Source organism: Hibiscus syriacus, unplaced genomic scaffold, assembly GCF_006381635.1.
Source record: "Hibiscus syriacus cultivar Baekdansim isolate YM2019G1 unplaced genomic scaffold, ASM638163v2 tig00111566_pilon, whole genome shotgun sequence".
Lineage (NCBI taxonomy): Eukaryota > Viridiplantae > Streptophyta > Magnoliopsida > Malvales > Malvaceae > Hibiscus > Hibiscus syriacus.
This window is the reverse complement of record NW_024063122.1, coordinates 356,239-377,101: the sequence shown is the minus strand read 5'-3', so window position 1 is coordinate 377,101 and position 20,863 is coordinate 356,239. Positions and strand designations below refer to the sequence as shown.

The 20,863-nt window shown below is 31.2% G+C and overlaps 1 protein-coding gene across 1 annotated transcript; it reads left to right on the top strand.

Moving 5' to 3' along the window:
* Window positions 1-10,137: 10,137 nt before the first annotated feature.
* Window positions 10,138-18,961, top strand: LOC120165018 (truncated transcription factor CAULIFLOWER A-like). The gene is made up of 8 exons (XM_039174618.1): window positions 10,138-10,555; window positions 15,796-15,874; window positions 16,277-16,341; window positions 16,430-16,529; window positions 16,966-17,007; window positions 17,257-17,298; window positions 17,397-17,500; window positions 18,664-18,961. Exons 1-8 carry the CDS (start codon window positions 10,371-10,373, stop codon window positions 18,773-18,775), a joined length of 729 nt encoding a protein of 242 aa, XP_039030549.1. The 5' UTR covers window positions 10,138-10,370; the 3' UTR covers window positions 18,776-18,961.
* The last annotated feature ends 1,902 nt before the right edge of the window (window positions 18,962-20,863 follow it).

The window sequence follows — 20,863 nt, the reverse complement described above, 5'->3', positions numbered from 1 at the left end:
GATTACTAATTTAGGCAGATTTCACTAAGTTACATCCTTAGTTTATTCACTAATTCTATTAGCTTATCAAATGAACACATAGGCATGAATTCAAGTTCATATCATCATTTTCATTCAATCTCAATCAATTCCATATAAAAACAATAAAAAATTCAATCTTTTCCATAAACCCTAACCTTAACCAAATTCATCTTTAAACATTTCCAATGGATTTTAATCATTATTCAAGATTAAAAACAACTCTATAACATCCTTAACACAAAAGTCTATCTTTAAATTATCAAAATCCAACTTGTTCATCATCCACTCTAACAATCAAATCATTGATTCAAGCATGGAAACAATGAAATATGATCACCAAATAATAGAGAATTTAATATAGATCATTTTTTTTTATTTCATGACTTAAACTAAAAATCAAAGGAAAAAGGATTAAAATGAAGAAAATAAGAAAAACTTGCCTTGCCTTATTTTTTTTTTCCAAGGCTCACGGCAACATATGTAGAATGGAGAAAGAAGACAACTTTTTTTTTTCTAGATAAATCCTAAAATATCTAGGTACACTTGTATCATTTCTAATTAAAATGAATTTAACTTTAGTCTAAAAGTCATTGCCACCATTAATGAATCAAAATATATATCATTTTGCCATGCTTTCGTCACCTTACTTACATCATCATATCAATATTAAAACATCATATTCATTGATTTCCAGCCTTGCCCTTGCACTTTTTTCCAAAATTTCAATTTAGTCACTTAATTTCCACTATTCAACTTTAACATGGAAAATTCACTTAATTCCATTGCTCCGTGTTAGTTTCTACTGATTAAAAATATAAATATAATATTTCTAACCCCGAACTACAATCCTTTAAGTTTTTGTAAACTTTCGATTTGATCTGATTATTTAAATACTTTATCGAACTTTATTGCTTAATAGCTCTTTACACAAATTTTGGATCGAAATCTGAATTCCATAGAAGATCCATTCTTAAAGATAAACTATTTATTTATGGAATAAAATATCTTTTTGGAAAAATTACCACTTTGGTCCTTGAACTTTTCCCAAATTTCTACTTTGGCCACCAAACTTTCAAATTTTATATTTTGATTACTTGTCAAATTTTGGGGTATTATGAAATATCAATTAAGTCCATTTATCACATTATTTTTTATCGTGTACTATCACAATAGCATCGTGAATTATCACGTCAACATTCTAGATTGTCATGCAAGCTTTGTGAACTGTTATGTAAGTGTTGTGACGGTCAATGTTCGATTCCATCGGTCAGAGGATTATAATATTTTTTTTTAGTTTAAGGGTAACATTTAATGCAAAAAAAATTATGGGGTAACACTAGTTTTTTTCTCCAAAAATTTGAGAGCCTTAAATACCACTAAACATAATTTTAATTTTAATGACAATTTTGTGTTCTCTTGCTTACAACAATATGTTTTTGTATATATATATTTTAATTTAATTGATATTCAGTATGCATTAACAATATATTATTATTATAAACTAAAATAATTTTTGTGTTATGGAAATTTTTATCAACCTATTGTTTTATATTTGCATACATCGCATGTTAAATTTATGTAATGTAATTTTTTAATTATTGTACTTTAATTTAATTATTTAACACTATTTGTTCATCTCTATTTCAAGAAATTACATATCAAATATATTTTTATTTTTGAATTCATGTTTTCATTTATATAAACCAAACATGTTTCCTAATTTTCAAAAAACTGAAAATCAAAACTATTTTTCAAAAATAAAAATAAAAAAAATATTTTCTAAAACTAAACCAACCCTAATTTTCTTAACAATATATTATTAAGAAATTTAATGCATTTTTTTGATATCTTTAAATTATTTAAAGAATTATGGTAGGTTTTATAGTAACTATTAAAGTAGTCAACTTCTGATTTATTATTTTGGCAAAATTATCTTCTCGTGTGATAGTACACTGAAAACAAATTTATGCCATAGAAGTTGTTGGCAACTGTTGGCGATTTCGTCAGAGTCGCACAGATGGGCCAATAACTTTGGGACAAACTATACATTGACTAAATTAAAATTGAATAAAAAAATGAACTGGAATGAAATAAATGTACTTTATCAAAAGAACACACGCGTAGTTACGAATTGAAGACACGCATTATCACGAATACTAGGCCCGTAACTAAGACAGGGCAGGAGGGTATTTGCCTGGGGCTAAAATTTAGAGGTCCACATATAGTAAGGATAAATTACATTTTTAACCACCCACTTCTTATTTCATTTTTATTTTGATCATTCAATTATTATTATTTTTAAAAACACACTTAACGTTGTGTTTTGTTTTTATTTTAATACTCATACTTCAAATTTTAACAGTGATGCTAACGTGATTTTTTTAAATATGTTTTTTTTAATTTTAACGTAATTATTCTTTTATTAATATTTTACAAGATAGAGATGGCTGAAATTGAACATTGATCCTCTTAAAAAAGTCATATTTATTTTGTGTAAGTATTTAGATGCTTAATAAAAAATTTTGATATTTTTTATTTAAATTTTGTTAAATTTTTAGATAATTTATTAAGTATGATAAAAAATATAATTAACAAAAAAATTAATTTAATTTTACTTAATCTTACATTTTTTTTCAATTCTTAGTATTAGATGCTTAGTTTTTATATTCCCCTTAGGCCACCAAACTATCAAAAAGGACCAGACGAATATGCATGCGAGTTGGATGACGGCTGTGATGACAACCTACATGTGAGAAACTTTAATTAGAGTGAGCGTTTTGATTGAGTTAAAAAGATTAAAAAAAATTTGAGATATTAGAGTTGATGAGTCATATTTTATAATTTAGAGTTGATTTGAAATTTTCTCGAGTTGATCTAAGTTTATAAAATTCGGGTCGAGACTAGTCAATTTTTCAAGTTTCTGTTTAAATTTAATTGTGAATATTAATAATATTTATAATATTATTTTATTCTAATTTAAGTAACTTTCTATAACCATATATACAATACAAATAAGTTTCTTTATATTTTTTTCATATGTGATATACATATATCATATAAATTCGAATGAATCGACTTAAACTTGAAAATAAATCCACTAATTACTAAAAATTTTGAGTTATTCGAGTTGCATATTACACCTCGATTTGCATATTACACCTCGATTTGAACTTGAATTTTTTTTAGTCAAGTCGAGTTTATGAAATTTTAACTCGAAGTCAATTCGAGTCGAATTTTTTCAAGTTGAATCGAGTCGAAAAAATCGATTTTTCAAATCTAGTCAAGTTTTGCTCACCCTATCTTTAATCACTTAATAAAAACAAATTAAAAAGGTTATAGTTAAAAAGTCATCTTATAGTGTAAATAAATATTAAAGTAGTTACACAAATCAAGCGACCGTTAAGAAGTTGATTGTTATCTCTAGAAGTTTTAAGTTCGAACACATCTTTTGTAAGAATGTTTGAACATTCATTATGATTAAGAATATTTCGAATATATAATTCTATGTAATTACCCTACGCAACAAAAAAATCAAAAAGATTAAAATAATTTGCAATTGTGATCTACTTTTACCAAAAAAAAAATCTTTTACTTTCAACTAAAAACGAATTTATCAAAATCATCTCCATTTGAGGACGACTTCAATAATTATTATCTAAAATATCAGGAATTTTTAAATGTTCTTTTAAGATCTATATCGATAAATATATTTACATGTGTAAAGAAGTTGTTTTTATCGAAATATCACTCGTACCATCAATAATTATCTGTCAGGCACCCTCACCCCTAACATTACAGATCTAGCATCATTTCTGACATGGTGATCCGAGCTGGCGCCATATAAGGAAAGGCACAGATCGTCATATGTGCCTTTGCGATGTTCTGTCCGAGATTGTGCCACATAAGGAAATGCGCGGATGGCGATCCGCGCCTTCGCGGGGTTTCTGACACATATGGAAGGCATGGATCATGCAATACCTCAACCTTTTGCCTCCCACATTTATGGGAGTCTGTCTCCCCCTCCCCCTCTTCCTATAAATATCATACTCAAACTCCAAACCACACTCAAATCGCACTCAAATCTCAAATTCTCTCATTCATCCGGACATCAATCTTTCTATTAAGAAAGTAAAATATTTTTATTTTATTATAATTAATCAATAATTTATTATTTTATTCAATTTTATTATACTAATTTTATTACTTTTTTTCAGTTATAAAATAGAAGGCGGTTTACTACGTTTAGATGAGAATCATATCTCGATGCATTTTACCGATACAGCAACAGTTTTAAATTCTATTGTAATTTTAATTATTGTGAATGTTTTATTTATTTAATTTGTTAGTATTAGTTTATATTTTAATTTTTATAATATTTATTAAATTAGGAGAGAGCCCGTAAATTAGATCCATTCATTCGTAACCTTAAGTTAGAGATATATACTCGTGTATGGTTGTATTTAGTATAGGCTGAATTCGGTTACGTAGCGAAATATGAAGGGCATTGTAACCATGAATCCAACCTTATTTTTACATTGGTTGAGAGGTTGACACCAGAGACACACGCATTCCATCTTCCGTGTGGAGAGTACAAAATTATGCTGGAGGATGTTTTCATACATTTGGGGTTTTCGTAGATGGGGATGTGATTTCTGTGGTGGCGAATGGTGATTGACATTCCTTGTACGAGGAGTATCTTAGAGGTGTCCCGCCTAATTTCAATGGTGGTCGAATATCGTTAAATTGGTTGGATACAACTTTTAAACATTTGAGTCGCGATACCTCCGAGGAGAAGGTTAAAATGTATGCATTGGCTTTCATATTATAGCTCATAGGAGGTACCCTGATGCACGACAAATCATGCAACCAAGTTCATTATATGTGGTTGTGTCACCTCGTATATTTTCATCATGCTGGAACACTCAGTTGGGGCTCGACAGTTTTGGCATTTTTGTATAGGGAAATGTGTCGAGCAACCACTATCGAAAAATTCTATTGGCGTATGTCTTTTTCTTCTCCAGTCTTCGGTGTTGTATCGCATGCCCTTTTTATGTCCGGTGGTGAAAACCCTATTGGTCTTCCCACTATTATTAAGGTAATTTCAATAATGATTTCGTATATAAATAATTTTATTGAGTATATAAGGAAAAATTATTTTATTGAATAGGTGGTCAAGTACAAAAGATCATCGGGATTTACTTGATGAATTGGAAGAAATTAGGCTGCTCATTGATCAGAAGGCTGATACAAGGTATGTATTTAAATATTATTATCTACTTTTAATTATCGTTATATAATTAGAATATTATTTTGATAAGAATTATATATGTTGTTTGTTTTAGTTTCAATGGACTCCTTATTATACTGAAGAAATGAGGATTTGTATCCCACATCACTTGAGAGGCCCATTAGATATTTGGATGACGGTAGTCCTCTGATATGTTATTCTATTGTCAAGTGGCATCCTACTGATCGCGTACTCCACCAATTTGGTTTTGTACAATCTATTCCGAAAAGACCTAAAAATCTCGACGATATGCATATCATCGATAGACGGGGTAAAAAAGAAGTCGACTGGCTGCTGAAGCACATTGAGTGGGTAATGTTATGGGAGGATCGACGTGGGCGTATTCCCTGTACGAAACCCATTTATGTGGATCATTACTCGATTGCGGATGATTATTATGAGTGGTTCAACACGAACATGAAACCATTTTTACTTTTTGAGAAAGCACAAGGCAGGAGCATTCATCGGCTTTGACAAAGACGCCCACTATCACAACATCATCGTCCCCCGATTCATGGACGAAGAGCAGACACTTCTGGCGTGTCCTCAGCTGTAGCACCGGAACCATCACAGCAGCCACCGTCTACAGTAATGTACATTCCGCAGTCGTTTTAGATGGCACTTCAGCCTTATCAGATGGCACCGCAACTATTTCATATACCACTGCAGCTGGGTCAGGCGCCACTGCTTCTATACCAAATGTCACCACCGTCATAGAGTTTTATGACCCCTCCTGGTGGATATTATACTTCCATGCTTGTAGATCCAGCTTGGATTCATATGCTGGTTATTTGTTGGGTGAAGGTTCACCACACACACATACACATCTAATGTAGTTTTCGCACTCATCAATGTCAGTGTTTTCGTAGTTTTCGTAGTTTCCACAGTTTTTTGTGAGCGGTGGGATAGTCAGCCATACACCTCTAGGGTTCTTATTCTATGGAGGTGTTACATCGTCATTCGTCCCTCATCAACAAAATGTATCTTCTCTTGATGATAATGATGATGATGAAGATGAAGGTGAGAGTGATGAGGAAGAACAAGTTATACGAATCCTTATAGACACAGACAACCACCACCCTACAGAACACATTCAAGACGCAAACATCGATAGAGTTATTTATTTCGTCATGTTTTTATTTAATTTTTTTTTACCAACAATTGTAAAGTTTTTATTTAATTATGGCCTTTTTATTTATTTGGGTTTTTAATATTTTTATTATTTAATTGTTTGAAATATTTTTATTATTTAGTTGTTTTTATTGTTTGAGTTGTATCGTTTTCTTGTATTTAGTTTGTAATATTTTTATTTAATTTTCACTTGATTAGCCCATTACTTGGTGTTGCTCAAATGACATTAACTAAAAGTAAATGAAAATTAAATAACAAAAAATTAGATTTCATAAACAACAACTACCTCATCACAACATCAACGATTACTTGATGAAAAACGAGATAAACATTTTTCCTATTGTGTCCTAGGTTTTTACAATACCCACATCTTTTGTTTTCTCTGGAAGCCTCCCAAATATCCATATCACAATGAATTCGAGTGGATTTTGGACGACCAAGCTCCCTCAATAAGGACTGATTTGGTACAATCGGAAGCCGATTATGAATCTTATCAGCATCTTTCTCATTACCTATGGGGGGAACTCAAATTCATATATCTTAAACACTTCTGAAAGTCGGTATACGGGTTCCACAAAACGGTTATAGTCTTTACAGGTATGAGAGCAAGCTACAATGACATGGGAGCATGGATACTTCATAGCTTGAAAAAACCCACAGCCACACTATCTGTCTCGTTTATTAACTCTGAACGAGTTAGCTTGAATCATTTGAAGAGGTTGCGACATCTCTGTGTCACAAAGTAATTAACGAGTTCTAAAGAATATTGTTAAAGACATTCCATTTGATGCATCAATTCTTTTTTGTATATCTGTAACTAATCTTGGGTGATAGACATGACTGTTTTACAACCAAGTTTGAGTCTGTCCCCCGATTTTGGAAAAAAAGCGCTCTTAAATGAAAATATATCATTTTAACCAAAGTCGTTACTGGTAAATGGTGTGCCCCCTTTAAGGTTGAATTGATAGCCTCAGCCAAGTTGGTCGTCATGTGTCCATCGATATCCACCATCATATGCATTTTTCATATTTCTTTATTGATGAGGATAATGTAATTGTCATTCATCGTTCTTTCCTAAAAAATATTTAATCATGGACACAAACATTTCAGGTAATAGTTTGTAACCTGAGCATCAAATGTAGAACTTACTATTAAGTTTCCATAAAAAAATGAAAATGACTGAGAAATAAAAAGCAACATTTTGACATATCCATGCGCACAAGTAATTGACGCTCATTATTCTTCTTGAACTTTCCATGATAGTTGCAGCAATGTGTCGGATACAGTATCGATGTTAGACATAGGTTGGTTGCCACATTGGACCCAAAGAATCCATTGCTGCTTTGATCCCAACTCTGCGATATGAAATGACATAGATTTTTTCTCTCGTAATAACATGCAAGCGTAAGTTTCTAAGGAAAAAAGCCCAAGAATATGTATCTTCTCCTTCAACAAGGTAAAAACAACTAGAAGAATGTTGCGATTACCATCTTCGACAACAGCCAATAGTGCTTGTATTTTCCATACAAGAATGTCCCATCAATTTGGACCACGGGCTTGCAGTATTTCACAACATTAATGCACTCTGGGTAAGTCTAAAAAAGTCGGTAGAATTGGCAACGATCGTGAAACACTCGATCTTTGAGGTATGCATGGCAAGTTTTGAAGTAGACAATTGTCCCGGGATTCAATCTGCGCACTACCCTACACCAACTTGGTAGTTCGTTGTAAGATGGATCACCATGAAGTTTTTTAATGACATTTTGGTTTGCCTTCCATGATTTCCTGTATGAGATAATATACCCATATTGCAACTATATAGCTGAAATCAGCACCGCAATAGCTATATGGGAGTTTGCTTTGACTATGGGCATGATGGATTGGCAGATAATGTCAGAGTCCAAGTTGGGATGATCCTGGTTGATCCCTCCAACACAGTATGTGTGAGGACCGCTGTATATAGTTAGTTCTCATATATTATTTTTCCTCTTCCTCTTCGATACACAAACCATCCAATTGCATCCGTTATCACGTTAGAAACAATAGCAGACATACTTTTTGGTGGTGAAATGATCCACTCTGGACTGAACATAATTACAAATGTTGTAGTTATTAATTGTCATCCTCCCTTCTTCTTTGCATGGAAATTCTATTCCTTTATATAACTCACCATCATTGACTGATGAGTTAAATTCGTAGTCACCGACATTAGGCATATCCGCAAATTAGAACTCGTACATTGCACCATAGTCAGCTTCATATATGTGTGCTGAAGGTTCGATGTGTATCGTATTTGTGGGAACTTCATCTATATCATCATCATCATCATCGGAGTCTATGTTGAACTGCGGTAATTCTGGCTGAACAAACAACACGCACTTCAATAAATACCGCATACATCTGTGTATCAACGTATGAATATTGATTTTGAGAATCAACCATTATAACAACATCGTCATCGTTGGAGAGATCGAATATTGTATAAGTTAACAGAAATACTGCGGTTGGAAATCTCTACTGAAGTGAAGACAATCTTCTAGTACTTCCAACATGAACCTTTCTTGAAATTTTAGTTATCAGCTCCTCAAGAGGGATGTTTCTCTTAATATCATATTCTGACAGAATGATTTGATGCGAAGATGACGCCAGTTTCATCTTCCCAAATTTCTCCATCATAGTAAACAATAGCTGAAATACATGTCATTTTGAGAGTTTTAAAGACTGGAGTCTTATATCTGCAAAAGTAATAGTTGAAATACGTCTAAATAAATAAATAATATATGAATTAAAATATAAAATAATCCAAATAATTTTAAAAATTTTCCAAAATAATTTAATAACATAATTTCATATTGTTACTGTATCGACAAAATGTCTCGAGGTATTATCCCACTTTCTAATTTTACAACCACAAAATATTATAAAAAATAATTAGTATAATAAAAATTTATTCAAATAATTAAATATAATATAAATATAATATAATAAAAAATAATTTTACCTTATAAAAAGCAATAACAAAATCTACTTAGCTTGATAGAAGGAATTGATAGAAGCGAGAATAAACAAATAATTTTGGTTTGTGATGTTTGCATTCAGAGGGGTTTTTATTTATAGGGGGAGATGGAGGGTTTTAAAGCAGAGCTTTCAGGCTTGGGTAATTATGGAGTATCAATAATTCAACGTGCATAATGGAAGACGCGGATCATGACGTGTTAGAAACCCTATGAATGTGCTTATCGCTCTCCGCGCCTTTCCTCACGTGGCACCAGCTTGGATAGAATCTTGTGAAGGCACAGATGATGATCCACGCATTTCCTTACGTGGAGTCAGCTCGGACATAATCCCTCAAAGGCACGGATGGCGATCTGCGCTTTATTATCGCCGTGTCAAAATAAGTGTTAGATCGATAATATTAGGAGTGAGGGTGCTTGACAGGTAATTATTGGTGGTATGAGTGATATTTCGGTAAATTCCAATAAATGGAGCAGTTCGTCAGAAAAGAATAATCCGAAGAATGGGCCCGCACCAAAACTAAATACAAAAAGTAAAAAATGACATGAAGCGGTATATAGAATCAGCAAATAAGAGGCAGTTGCAGTCGTTTAAGCCAATGAAAATTCGACAACTCTTTTGACGAAACCACTCTAGTTTTCCCAAAAAAACCACCCATTTCTTTTTACATCCCGCATCTCAGAAGCTGTTTCCATCTTCCTTTTCCAAATATATACACACACATAAGTATAAAAACACTTGCACCAATTCTCATTCCTGCTTTTCCATCCCCAGAGTTTGTCTCAAACGCCTTGGCATCCAGCCCAAAGAGATGATTATAGATACACGTTATAACCTTCTTAAATCTCTTTGAAACCCTCTTTCATTTTCGTTTTTCTTCGAAGCTTTTGAGAAGAAAAGAGAGAGATTATTCGCAATGGGGAGGGGTAGGGTTCAGCTGAAGAGAATTGAAAACAAGATCAACAGGCAAGTCACTTTCTCCAAGAGAAGGTCTGGGTTGTTGAAGAAAGCCCATGAAATCTCTGTTCTCTGCGACGCTGAGGTTGCTTTGATCGTTTTCTCCACCAAAGGGAAGCTCGTTGAATACTCGTCAGATTCCTGGTAACCTTCAATCTTGCTTTCTTGTTTTGCTTTCTTGCGGTTTCTGGAAATCATTATCTTTCCGATTTAGTGAAACTTAACACTATTTTGTTGTTATGTTATAGAGTCAGAGAAATTATAATTTATATATCTGAGATTTATGTGATTATATAAATACAAATTCAATTCGTACAGGTTATACAAGTACAGAAAATGCTTCAAAGTTGACTTGTTTAGGAAAAGTTTGGCACATTTAACAAGAAAATAGTTGAAAAATGAGTTTGTATAGGGCTATGGCACTTGATTGAGGGTATTACCTCACTCTAATATACTTTAATATATGGTTAAATAAAAATTGATTGAGGGTATTACCTCACTCTAATATATTTTAATATACTATTAAATAAAAATGTTAGTGAAAATATTATTAATTTTTTAATGTTTTTAATAAAGTGCTATTTAAAATATTTTTTTATTAAAAATTTAATTTTACTACCCAACTTCTAGTAAAAAATTGATAAAAAAATAATATTTTAAGTAATACTTTATCAAAAATATTAAAAAAACTAATAACATTTTTGATAACGTATTTTATTAATCTAATTAGGTTGCCATACGGGAGAATCTTCTTATTGAACCTCAAAGCATATGGTCATTACATTTTTGGATAAGTTTGGAGGGTTTTTTCGTACCTTTATAAGTATCTGGTCATTATCTATTGGATAAGGTTGATTTTTCCATTTTGTTGGTTTCATAGTCTATGTTTAAAGTTTGCGATTTACATGAGTCATGACATTTTTAAAACTGGGCGTTATTATATTAAAAAAACCTAAAAATATTTATTGAAATAGTACCTAAAACAACATTAATTGAAAAACATATTTCTTAAATTGCACACGTAAAATTATCTCGCGTTCTACAAAACGTGACTCCTCGCGCGCTATAAGGCTCGAGATTCATCCAACGTGAAAACACTTTTCATATAACATAATTTAATATTTCAAAAAAAGACCTCGCGACTTGCGTTTTACGTAACATGAGGTTCTCAAGAATTTGAAATATCGCGTCTTTTGAACGAACCTCACAATTTGCATAACGTGAGGTCCAATCTATTTTATGAATTTAAATTAATTATTATATATTTTAAAGTATATTATAAAATTAAAAAAATAATATTTTAATAAATAGACAAAACTTGTTAAAATTCATTTTAATGTAACATTTTATAAAATAAAGTTGCTTCATGTTTCCAAAAACAAGAATCATAACAAGTACATAAGTTGTTACTTGGTTGTCAAACTTGGTCGATTGAATTACGCGGATAGTTATCATAACAATTGCAGTTGTCCATTAGTTCTAGAAAGGAGGTTGTGACAACTCCACAACATTAAGCTTACAAACACATTGATCTCTGAACAAATAACTTTTAAATTTATTTTCTTAGAATTGGCGAGATCAAGAGCTTTCACAATTCGAAGTCCTTCATCTCTTAGTTCACCCCAGAACAAATTAGAATAATGTCATAGACATATATGACATTGATATTACCTTTATCTGTTACTCTCTTCAAAAAATGCAAACCGTATTCTGAATTTCTTCCACTAAAATAATCATACATGTCTCCTTGTATAACGCTTAGTGATTATTACTAGTTTTGCATCTTTCTTGAAAATTTTTCTCGGTTTAAGTCCAAGGAATAACGTTGATATTCTTCATTGAAACGTTTTCAAAGATGTAATTGTGTTTCGAGGCTTCATGAAAAGTCTTGCAATTCAATTGCGTATTGAGAAAATCGACGATAGAATTAGACACAAGCCATTTTATGAGATTTTGGTGGCCTTAGACGAACTAAAAAATTAGGCACTAATAAGAGGTTTAAATTACAATTTGTATTGTGCCTTCGATCGCGTTGTGTTTATCATTATTGTGAACATAACAAATGATATTGGTCACTGCAAGTATCGTGGTTGTGGATTTTTAATAGCATATACTATTGTGGACAAAATGATTGTTGATATCGCAGTTTTGGACAATGTCGTTACTAATGCATAGCAGTCATTGTTGTGGTTGCATACCGTTATTTAAGTAATTATTCATAATAATAAGTGTTGAAACAAATAAAATTTAAGGGTAGCTTTATAATAATAAGTATTGAAAAAAATGAGTCTCTCATAACAAATTAATTTTTTTTTTAAGAGTATACTTATAATAACAAATATTAAAAAATTGAACATCCAATAAAAAGCACTGAAAAAATTAGATTAATAACAACAAATAAATATTAGAAAAAATTGAATTTTAAAAGTATGCCCCTAATAACAAATATTGAATAAATTGGACACTTGATAATAAATATTAAAAATTAGACCTTTAATAACAAATGTTAGAAAAAATATTGGCAAAAAAGTAGACACTCATAAAATATTAGAAAAAAATTATAAAATAGGCCCTAATAACAAATATTAAAAAATAAGCTCATAATAATAAATATTAAGAAAAAACGAAACCATAATAACAAATATTTCAAATAATTATGGCCCTTATAATACATTATAAAAAATTATGGGCCCAAATATGACACTGATTAGTGTCCACATGCACAAGAATGTTAGATAACACTTCTATTGGGAATAACTACACAATATTACTACATATTTTTTGGTTTTTTTTAAATAAGTTAAAAAAACCTTCCAAATGTGGCCTCTATTTATAATTGTCCTTACACCCTTTTCGAAACAAGGAATTGATGGACCTCATGTTATACATGACGTGAAGTCTATTGAAAAGACGCGACTTTTAATTCAAATGATATCCAACATGTCAGAAAGGACCTCGTATTACACAGGGAAGGCAGGTGGCCACACAATCCACCCAAACCTCCACACAAAATTACAAACTTTTATGCAACATTCAACGTGATGAATGCGACATGTGTCTCTCGCGAACAAAATAAATTTCATGTTTTGGAATATTCGAGGCCATTGGAAGGCATACGACACACCACATACTTGGTTAATCTACGAGAAAGAACACGCTACAGTGGAGTATTCCAAACATTCAAATACTAGTGTAAGCATGTCATTGCTGCTTGTTCTTCTGTACGAATTCACTACATGCAATTCGTTGATACGATATACTTAATTCAAATCATATTCAATGATTATCAATACGAGTTTTCTCTCATTGGAAATGAAGGGGATCTGGATGAAGTTGATGATGAACCTACAATACGACCAGATTTTGCACTACAACGCGAAAAAAAGGGTCGCCCATGATCAATCAGGATTTACTGTGACGAGGATTTGGTCGAATATCAATAAAGAATTGGATAGCTGAAGCTATACACTATCCGTAGGAATCCTAAACACATGAAGAACAAATGTCCTAATCGATCAATTAAGTAATGTTTTAAAAACTTTATTATAATGTTTTGTATGTGCCAATCATTGCCTCAATTGAAACATAAGTACCAATATTACAACTCTAATCTTGTTCTTCATGCATAAAACCAAGCTTTGAAACCATTTTGAACACGATTTTTATCCCACTTACAATGTCTTGTATGTGTTGATATTACCCTTAATTGATAGATAAGTTATAATACTACACATCTAATCTTATAAATTACTAAAATTTTCATATTAACTACCCGAAAATACCCCTCAAATATGTCTATCAAACCATTTTAGTTTTTTCTTCATATGCAAAACAAGCTTTGGAATCATTTTCAACGCTATTTTTAATCCGCTTACAGTATCTCGTTTGTGTTGATATTGGCCTCAACTGAAAGATAAATTCCAATATTACGCCTCTAATATCATAAATTACGAAAATTTTTAGATTAACTACCCGAAAATACCATTCGAACTTACCTATAAACACTTACGGTTTGGGCTGTAAATCTATATAACTCGCGTTCTACAGAACTTGAAGACTATTAAATACGACATGCTATAAATTGCTGAGAAATTTTAATATATCGAGAACTTCGCGTTACGCAGAACGCGAGGTCTTTTCTTTTTGTGAAATATTAAATTGTGTTCTCCAAAAAGTTTCTACATTGGAGGAGTCTCGTGCCTTATGGCACATGAGACCTTGACACGCGTTTTGTAGGATACGAGATAGTCTTACGTGTGCAGTTTGGACGTATTTTTTTCAATTAATACTATTTAGGGTTTCTATTCCAATAAATAATTTTTGAGATTTTTTTATATAATATCGCCTTAAAACTCAAACTCGAATTTTCTTAAAGAATCTAATATTTTATTATTGTGTCTAACATTTATTAGTGAAATCTTGTTAATTTTATAATGTTACAATTTATTTTTACATTATTTGAGTTCAAATAACCAATAGTTGGATATAGCGATGAACGTGTATTTGTTGTGCATATAAAGTTTTGAATCGATTTGATGTCTTTATTGTATCGATTAGGAGTATTATAACTTTGAATAATCAACTTAATGGAATCTAGTTAATCAAAGATCATTGATTAAGGCAGTTGGATTATTTTTTAAGAGTGTGTGTCTATTAATTGTAAACTATCTGTAATAATATATATGAGTACAAATTTAGATAACTTCTTGAATTTTAAAAATTACTTTTTAGTAGTTATTTAATAGATTGATATAAGAATATTTTGTTTTCATTGTTAGATTTGAGCATTAGAAAAGAAATTTGTTAAGCTTGAATCACACTTGGTTAACTATGGTTGACTTGCCTTTATCCATAAGGCACATTTATCCATGAAATACATGCATGACGAGTGTTACAAGTTATGAAGATAGTAAACGAAAATTATAACAAAAGGCTGAAAAAAAATCTTAAAAACGCTTAAATTATGTTTCAAGTCCTTGTATAAAAGTAGATTTTAAATTTAGTCCTCTTTTGTTTTTAAGAATTGAACCCTCTATTTTTCATATTTTAAAATTCAAGTTCAATCGATTAAGCCATTAAAATTCTTCTTCGAATTCATACATGTGACACTCTAAAAGCAATAATACTAACTTGATATTTGTACAGTAAAAAAAGACGACGTTGTAATGGATCTGAATTAAACAATATAATATTAACAACAAGATTTAAATTTTTAAATCTGAAAAGTAGAAGGATTAAATTTCAAATATAAAAAGAATACATGGAGTTGGAACATATTTTAACTATTTTCTCTTTTTTAATGATTTTGAAGCATTTTCATCGATTTTATTTTGATAATTGTTATGCTCGGGGTTACCATAAATCATGATTTATCTCTTGTGCAGTATGGAAAGGATCCTTGAGCGGTATGAAAGATATTCTTATGCAGAGAGGCAACTTGCTGCAAAAGAAATTGAACAAAATGTAAACCCCAAACCACTTTATTTGACAATTTCCCATTTCCAGGAAAGTTTCAGAGATGGGGGAATCCAGGGGTTTTATTACAGGATAGCCCTTCTAATAATTTTATAATTCCGTTTAAGTTTTTTTACTAGAAAATTTGTCTTTGTCCCCATTCCCCCCCAGTTTCCTGCATTCATCCTTATAAATGCCGATTATGTTGGATGACATTCATTGATTCCAATCTTCATTTTCCTTGAATTATTCATACTAGATATTCAAGTTGATGCATATTCGAATATAAGTATAAGAATATGATCTTTTACAGACCCTTCGAAACATATTCGAATTTAACATGTATCCGTCAATTACACAAAAGTGTTGTGTTCCATTTTACCTTGTGATAAATTTCAATGTGTTTTATAGGGAAATTGGACTTTGGAACAAGCAAAACTCAAAGCCAGGATGGAGGTTTTAGAAAGAAACCAAAGGTATGCAGTTGATTCTGAAAACTTAAATGTATTTGGTTATTTTTTGCATTGAAAGCATAAATTAAGTTTATTTGTGTACTTTTTTCAGGTATTATATGGGGGAAGATCTTGAGAATTTGAGTCTTAGACAGCTTCATAACTTGGAGCAAGAGCTTGATTCTTCCCTCAAGCACGTACGTTCGAAAAGGGTAAAATCACTTGGAGGATATACATAAATTGTTTAGGGTAAACTACATGTTTAATATATAAACTATTACTTTTATTCTATTTTAGTAGCTTAACTTTATTTTTTTAAAATCATGCCTAACGTTTAGTTTAAGTTTTATTTTGGTATTCCGCCGTTAAAAACTTAATGGTGATGTTGACATGTCATCATAAAGTAATTTCATGTCATCATTGATAAAAAAATTAAAAAGGTCACATCAGTAATTCTGTTAATTTTTTAACGGTAGGTATCAAATTGAAACCTAAACTAAGTGTTAGGCATGGTTTTGAGAAAAAAATAAAGTTTGGTACCAAAATGGATTAAAAATAATACTTTAGGTACTAAATGTATAGTTTACCCAATTGTTTAATAGCATTTGTTTCTGCAATCATTTGGCCATGACAATTTTTCACTTGCAGAATCAGCTCATGCTTGAATCAATTTCTGAGCTTCAGAAAAAGGTATGCCTTTCCAGTTACTACCACTGGCTTAATGTTAAGGAGAAAGTTTGTTGCTTTGGTGGTTGCATGAATCAACTGAGCTGATTTTTGTATAGATTCTCCTATTGATAATTTAATTTCACATCGTCTTAAAGTTTGTAATTTCGCACCCCTTAAATTTAGAATATATATATTTAAGTTTATACTCTTGACATAAAATCTTGTATTCCATCTCCGAGTAGAGATTGCCTGATATCTTTCGGTATGCAGAACAAAACATTGCAAGAGCAGAATAATATCCTAGCAAAGAAGGTAAACAGTAAATCCAATATCCACAAATGTTGATTCAATGATCTCGTTTCTGAAATTGTGAAATGATTTGTACTAAAATGTTGTCGAGCCAAATACAGATAAGGGAGGAGGAGAAGGCCATTGTCCAGCAGGCACAACAAAATAACTCCCAAGATTCTTCCTCCATGCTTCTCCCACAACCGATGCAGTCCGTGAACATCAGGTTTCTCCATCTTATTCTTATTCCGATTATGATGCGAGTGTTCGATAAAAAAATGCAGGGTTGGCTAAATTGGTTAAACTTAATGTCGGATCTAAAAATATTTTTGAGAGTATGTACAGAGATAGAAGTATAGAACCAGGTTTGAATCATGAGGGAACAAATTGTTTAGCTTTAAAATAAATAGGATCCTAAAAAATAATTAAACCATAAAAATTAAGAGATGAAAGATTTAATTTCACTAAATTTAAAATTTAAAGATCTTGAAAAATAAGTAAACCACATAAAATTGGGGTAAAGGTTTAATTCCATTAATTTTTAAAATTGACAATGTCCTTAAAACAATTATACCAAAAATTTTGGGAGGTGCAAGAACTTAACTATAATGATTTCAAAACTATAGTGACATCACCTCTCCCACCTATAACGTACATCTAGGGACGGAGCTTCCTTGGGGCACAAGGGCTCCGACTTTGTTAAAATTTATATATTCAATATAATTTTGGTTTAATAGTATTTTAATTCCTGTAAATTTAATTTTTTAAAATTTTAAAATATAAAAAATTATTAAATATTTAATCAAGTAGGGGTCAAACTAAATAATAATAAGTCTGTGTTCTCAAATTTTTGGTCTAATTACAATTTAACTTATTGTAAGTTTAAATATTAGACAGATTATAAGTTGTCATTTGAGTTTTGAGTTTTTTTTTTTAATTTATGGTGAATACAAGGTAATATATGTACAAAGACTTTTAACTATTTGACAATTAATGCTCATATCTCTACATATGTGCTTGAACTTGGGACTTCAAGAATAACAACAATCTCTTAATCACTAAGTTCGCTTGGTTCGTGTTGAATTTCGAATTTAAATACCTAATAAGTGTTTACATTTCTCTTAAATAGTATAATATTTCGCCCCCTGTCAATATTTAATTATGGCTCGTCTTTGTTTATATCTTTTCCTAAGTAAGCATATATTTAAAATTGCTCCTCCCTCCTATAACTTACATCTTGTAGGCATATATGTATTAATAAATTTGTTTTTTTATGTAGGTAGAGATATACAAAATCTTATGACAGACACAATCAATAAAATAGATAACTAACATAATAAAACTCGAAAACACCAACGTTAAACTACACTTACATCAGTCATTGTGCAGAGGCACGTATGAAGCGAGCAATGGGAGAGATGAGGAAGCTAATCCTGGTGCAGCACAACATCCCAACTCCAATGTGCTATTGCCGCCATGGATGATCGCTCGTCTTGAATGACGAAAACAAGTAAAAAAAAATACTTTCTTTAGTATGCAAACTTTACACGTTAATATATTTTTATATGCATGTATGTATATTTTATTATAAATGCACGCATGGCACAAACTCATGTGTGACCTGTATCTGTGTAATCCAGTTATGTAATTACAAAGAAGTGTTTTTGAAAATTTATTTTATAGATCCTATTAATTACTTAGATTAGTCGTATTCTTAACCAGTAAAAATTATATAAATTAGCTCGTTCATTTTTGTATATAGGTCACTCGTAGGATTTTGAGTAATCTATGGTGATTAAAAGATAATATTTATTTGTAATCGTTTTTAATAATCGATAATATATGTTGGTAAAATAGACTGTTACAAAACGAGGCATTAGCATTGACTGGAAAATATATACTGAAATATATAAATAAAAAACTGATTAATCGTGTTGTGGTATTGACCACTGCGTTAGAAACGAATTCGCCCTGATGTGTGTAATCACTCCAATAGGTGGATCGTCCCCCGAGGTTAACACGGTCGCTCGAAATCGGAGTGGACTGCTGGTGGCATTGCACTTCTGATCGGAAAACACAAAGAGAACAACTTTAGAAAACATTTGGAGAGTGAATTCTAATTATAGAGTGTGAGTTCAGAAGCTGAATTCAATTATCTATTTATAGGCTATAAGTAAGGATAAATCTGTCCAACAAGAAAATCAAATTAAATTTGATTTTAATTCTGAATTTAAACCCTTTTTTTAACTCATCTTGATGAATCCGGCTCAAAAAGAGTCCAGGTTCATTGCATAAAATCTCAGTAGTTATAACTCCTGAAATTAAATCAAATAACATCTTAAGTTCTGATTTAATTTAGTAAAGCAATTGTTTAATTTATTTAATTTCAGATAACTAATAATCAGCTGTTATCATCTGAAATATTCGAACTTTAACAGTCTCAGTAGCCTATAAATATCAGATGAATCTTTTACATTTTTCATTTAATCTTTCAGAGAAAAATTCCTTAAGAATTTTCTCTAAAAATATAGTATCCGTGCGGACGTGTCAAAGACACATATTATCACACATTGTTCTCTATCACTCAACAAGGGAATGGAGAATGTGAACCTTAAATACCATTCCCACTAGAGTTTCCAACTCTATATGGGATTGAGCATTACCAACATTCCCCCACTAATGCGAAAGAATTCTTCTGAAACTTGAAAAACAATCTTTCCAGAAGAGCAATAGCGAGATTAGTTGCTTAAGCACTAGTGAACGTATCTGGAACTAGTACATAGTGATGATGAGCAATCATTCTCTTAGATAAGTGAAACTAGTCTTGAACTTTCTAAGATGGGGGTAAACTCATAACACACAACTAACCCCTTCATCCACCTGGGTCCTTGATGTGTAAGATATAGATATATACAAAAGTATATATTTGGTCATCTTACCTCAGGATTCTAGTAAGTGTGCTAGAAAAAAGACCCACATTTTTCATAGAAGGTGGTTAACCATTCTCACTTATATAGGTTATTTCATCAAATTTATCTCGACATAACCACCCTTAACAGGGATATATAAAATAATTAAGAGCTTTTATAATAGTTCAACCTCACAAAGGGTATGGTGACTTTCTTCAAGTTCATTATTAATGAAACACCCAAACTCTGGGATAAGAAGCATTAAGAATAAATATTCAACCTCATTAATCGGTAAATTTAATAAGTCATTTTCACTAGAACCATCTAAATTCTTGGATTTGAATTTATTAATGTTTAACAAACTCAACCTTTCTATCGGTAAGTTCATTATTTCCTTCTCGTTTAGGACTACCCACTCACTCTGGGTTATGAACTTATTAAGAATAGATATTTAACCAAAATCGATAAATTCATCAAGTCTTTCTCACTAAGACTACCCAAGGCCTGGGCTATGAATTTATTAAGAGTAATTAAGATCATCCTGGGTATGTACATTATTCATTATAGGGATAGGCAGTAGGAATGTGCACTATGAGTCTTTTCATGGTTTCGTTTGACCGCATTGAACTTAGGCAACTAAGTTGGGTATCCACCATGAATTTCTCAATCAATGAGCTTTA